The sequence below is a fragment of the Penaeus monodon genome, unplaced genomic scaffold (genome assembly GCF_015228065.2).
Source record: "Penaeus monodon isolate SGIC_2016 unplaced genomic scaffold, NSTDA_Pmon_1 PmonScaffold_165, whole genome shotgun sequence".
NCBI lineage: Eukaryota > Metazoa > Arthropoda > Malacostraca > Decapoda > Penaeidae > Penaeus > Penaeus monodon.
Window position 1 is genome coordinate 49735 of NW_023645818.1, and position 4814 is coordinate 54548.

At 33.0% G+C, this 4814-nt stretch overlaps 1 protein-coding gene across 1 annotated transcript; it reads left to right on the forward strand.

Annotated features, from left to right (window-relative positions):
* The first annotated feature begins 3458 nt into the window (after positions 1-3458).
* On the forward strand, positions 3459-3836 carry LOC119569557 (spermatogenesis-associated protein 5-like protein 1). Its single transcript, XM_037917656.1, has 2 exons — positions 3459-3583; positions 3696-3836. Exons 1-2 carry the CDS (start codon positions 3464-3466, stop codon positions 3834-3836), a joined length of 261 nt encoding a protein of 86 aa, XP_037773584.1. The 5' UTR covers positions 3459-3463.
* Positions 3837-4814: the final 978 nt, after the last annotated feature.

A 4814-nucleotide genomic window follows, 5' to 3' on the forward strand; every position in this document is an offset into this window, starting at 1 on the left:
TCAGAATAATTGATATAAACACCTTATGTAGATATATATATATATATATATCTATATATATGATCATATATGATAGAGAGTATATATATATAGTATATATATAGATAGATAGATATATATTATCATATACATTAGAGATGTTAGGATATAATTTTATATATATATATATATATATATATATATATCATATATAATATATAATATATATATAAATACACACACACACACCACACACAACACACACACACACACACACATACACACATCTTATATTACATATATATATATACATATATATATATATATATATATATATATATCTATATATATATATATAATATATAAGAGAGAGAAGAGAAGAAGGAAGATACGACACTGAGAAGAAAAAACTCAAACAAGAAACCTGTAGTAATTTCAGCCCATGTGTCCGCGGGTTGTTTAACGGAGACCAAAAACAAACGTGCTCGATTTTGGTTTTCTGTAGAGTTTTCTGTTTCATTTCACGTGTATGTGGTGTGTATACGAGTAGATTGAACTTCCATAAGAGATATGACAGCCCAGTTATATCACTGTGATATTTTTGATTGATAGTATAAGAGTTATAAGTAGGTTTAAATCGTTGGCGATATGAAAAAGTTGGGTACATAACGTTATTAATTTCATGTGGTCAAAAAGATATTAAGGTTTATTGTGTATTACACTCGCACACTCACACGCAACACGCAACGCAACCACACACGCACCCACGTACACGCCACACACACACGTACACGCACACGCACACGCACACGTACACGCACACGCCACGTACACGCACAAGTACCACACCCACTCACACGCACACGCACCGCACACGCACACGGCAACGCGCACACACACACACACACACACACACACACAACACACACACACAAACAAAACAAAAAACAAACAAAAACCAAACACACACATTGTGGCTTGAATACAGCCAAAGTTAAACTTAACGTTTGGTTAGGAAGCTTGGCAAGGCAACTCTTCTGTATCGAAAGCTTATCCGTAGAACATGTTTTGTGAAACTACAGGAAAAAGATCCACAAATGACATTGTTAAATCATTGCAAATAACGACCAACAAGACTCTTTGCAATCTGAGAAGCCCCACCCTTCCTCATACAGGGATTCATGACGATTGATATATTACCCTTTTTCTGTTGTGGCTCCTGTGTTTTGTTTAGCATGAAACTCAGACTCCCATTATATTACCCCAGGAGAGATCATATTACATCACAGGTTACTCGGGATCCAATTCATTTTTAGTTTTTTGAATAAGTATGTAATCATTCTTAGCTTATCACAGCGCACATAATACTGTGGCTGGTAACAAATTAGGTGTGAGTGCTCCACACAGTGCCTACCTAGCCTGACCCAGCTTTGACCACAGTATTGTTTACCAGATCCCCTAGATTATGAAATCTTAACCAAGGTGTCTATAATGTCTATGTTAAGGCCCAAAGCTTAATATCCACACAGCAGGCTCAGTACAATACTCTAGCTTCTATGAATTTGGAGCATCCCTGAGATACCATTCCTATCAATTTGTAGAACCAATGAAAAAAACACTGACTCACATGATTCTTTTGGAATACCCTTTCTTCCTTGAACAAAATATTTCAGCATAATGTGGAATATCTATGCAATCACAGTATTCTTGAAGTATAATCAGCTCTCAGTCTTCAAATGTAGGGCCTAAGGCATTTTTTGTGAGACCTGAAGTGTGCCCAGTGATTAGAAGGTATGGCAAGTGCCATACATAGGCATACAGAAATATCTTCTCAAATCTTCTCATGACTACAGAAGGTTACAGTCTTGCCTCACTATCATAGGCTATCTATATGTATATTTATCCTTGGATCCTGTGGGAATAAATACCATGGTGTAGTAATATGTTGACAAGTGGTTCATTATCATTGCATTGTTTCAAATTAACTAATGTGATGCTACTAGATGACTTTAGTGATTACACAATTATGCATACATAGTTTTCAAAAATAGCCTATTACCCCCCCCCAAAAAAAAAAAAAAAAAAAAAAAAAAAAAAAAAAAGCACTCAAACAAACAGCAATATAGGATATGTGTAGTACATTTGTTGAAAATAAGTGTCAAGTTTGCTACATTTGAAAGGCTATGATGCAACTTCACAGTAAATTTTCAAATGGTTATATTAGCACTGATAAGATTATGGATACATAAGATTGGAGTTGGAGCTGGCATGTATATCCTTACAAACAGATTATTAGAGCGAATGATTTTGTATTACTGTGCGTATGTTTGGTTTGTTACCTGTATTCATTAACAGATGTTACAATTATGTGTCAATTGTATCACAAGGGACTTAATACCTTTCTAATTTTTCGCTGAGGACGAATCAGGGAGTTGGATAAACAGTTCACTGTAGACTGTGTAACAAGTCAAGGCCATGTGATTTGCAGCACTGCCTCATACCCACACAGCTCGAAGGAGATCAAAGGAAGGTTGGACTAGTTCATATCCATGTTCGAGGAATTTTCTTTGGTGTGTCGTGCACTACTTGTCCCAGAGGCCTACTGTGAAATGGGCTACAGCTAAATGCCTGTGACTGTGTTTTCTCATAAATCTCATGACTGTTGATGTGAGGTCTCCTGTTGAAAGCTAGATATTGGCAAGCATTGACATTATCCCCTGAAAACTGTAAAACTGAAATCCATTTCAGTTACAGTCATCTTGAAGACAGTAGAAGATGTGTGAAATATAGAAAAAAAATAACCATGGGTACAAAATTTTTCATCCTAGACTGATGCGTCTCATGGTGTATGAAAGGGAATAGCTAAACTGTACAAGCAACCCATTAGCAAAAATATTAGGTATCTCTCGAGTATAGTAGAAGAGTGTGTTCACTCTCGCCTCATGAAGTGGAGGACTGTGACCTCAGATACAGATGTGGATGTTATTGGGATGATGGGAAGCGAGGACAGGAGAAGTAGAATGTCATGATCAGTGGCACTGGTGGTCTGGACAATAGTTTCTCAAGTTTTGGTGCAGAGTTGATGGTGAGCCATGGTGAGGAAGGAGAATTGCAAAGCTGGTGTCCATGATCCTTCAGGGGAATTTTGTGTAATCATATTTCTTGATACTGTTCATTAACCCGGTGTCTAATGGCTATACAGTGTTAATTCATGATTAAAACTGATCAACTACTTCCAGCTTTTTTTTTTTTTTTTTTTTTTTTTGTTTTTTTTTGTGTGTGTGTTGTGGGTGTGTGTGTGTCGTGTATTTGTGTGTGTGTGTTGTGTGTTTGTGTTGTGTTGTGTGTGTGGGTGGTGTGTGTGTGTGTGGGTGTGTGTGTGTGTGATTGAATGAGACTTTGAGCTATGGAATAAAGAATGCGCATTAATGTAGAAGTATTACTCTTGCATCAGTGAGACGGCTACGTATAATTGGCCCTCAGGATGTGGCAAAACATCACTGGTACGTCAGCTCTGTGCAGAAACAGAACATGTCTGGTTGCAACAGCTGGAGCAGAGCTAGTCAGTCCATATGAAGGAGAAAGTGAAAATAACTTTATAAAAGTAAACACCGACGTCAAGATTTTTATTCTTATTATTCATAGAAGGATATGAAATATATAGTCTAATTTAGCACACTAGGATGTATTTGCTGAACACTTTGGGCCAATTTCAGGTGGCTCAGCGTGCTCAGTCTTTGAGCGATGAAGGTCCGTGTATGTTCTTCATAGATGAAATTGATTCTTTGTGCCCAATGAGAACAAAAGAGTCAAGTCTCCATCAACTCCGGCTTACAGCACAGGTTAAGAATTTTTGATTTGTTACTTCTTTTTATTAATCTGTTTTGAGTATGCAAAATACACAGCCATGCTGAAAGAAATTAGTGTAATATAGTTGATATTCTAGTGATTAAAAAAAGAATATATATATCTATATATATATCTATATATATATCTATATATAATATCTATAGATATATCTATATATAGTCGATATAGATATCTATATGTATATGTATATGTATATGTATATGTATAGCATATCTATCTATCTATTATGCGATCTATCTAGTCGTATCTATCTATCTATCTTCCTTATCGATCTATCTATATATCTATATATATAATACAGAAGATGAATAAATAGGTTGAGATATAGATATATGAGATAGACATATTATACAGAGATACATATAGACATATACACGATACAGATTACATAGACATATACATATACATATACACTATAATTATACATATATATATATATATTATACTATATATATATATATATATATTTAAAAGATATATATAGATAGATATATTAGATATATACATATGAGATATATATATAGATATATATATATATCTATATATATATATATATATATAGAGATATATATATACATATATAATATCGAACCTACATATTATATGATATATATATATATATATATATTAGATTATATATATAAAATATAATAATATATATATATGACATATATATATACATATAGATAGGAATATAATATACTATATATATAGGATACTATATATAACATAGAGATATTTTAGACACATATATTATAATACATAGAGAGAAATGATACTTATATATAATTTATACACACCAGATATATATATATACTATTTGTATATATATATATATATATATATATATATATATAAAAATAGAAAAACAAATATAGATATAGATAGATGTGATTATAGTGTATATAGTATCTATGTATATAGGTATAGATATATATAGACTCTATATACATATATATACATAT

Bases quoted from the DNA above. Each gene is read 5' to 3' on its own strand.
- LOC119569557 (XM_037917656.1), top strand. From the start codon at position 3,464: ATGTGGCAAAACATCACTGGTACGTCAGCTCTGTGCAGAAACAGAACA. The intron at 3,584-3,695 runs GTAAACACCGAC...GGCCAATTTCAG, and splicing joins GTGAAAATAACTTTATAAAA to GTGGCTCAGCGTGCTCAGTC.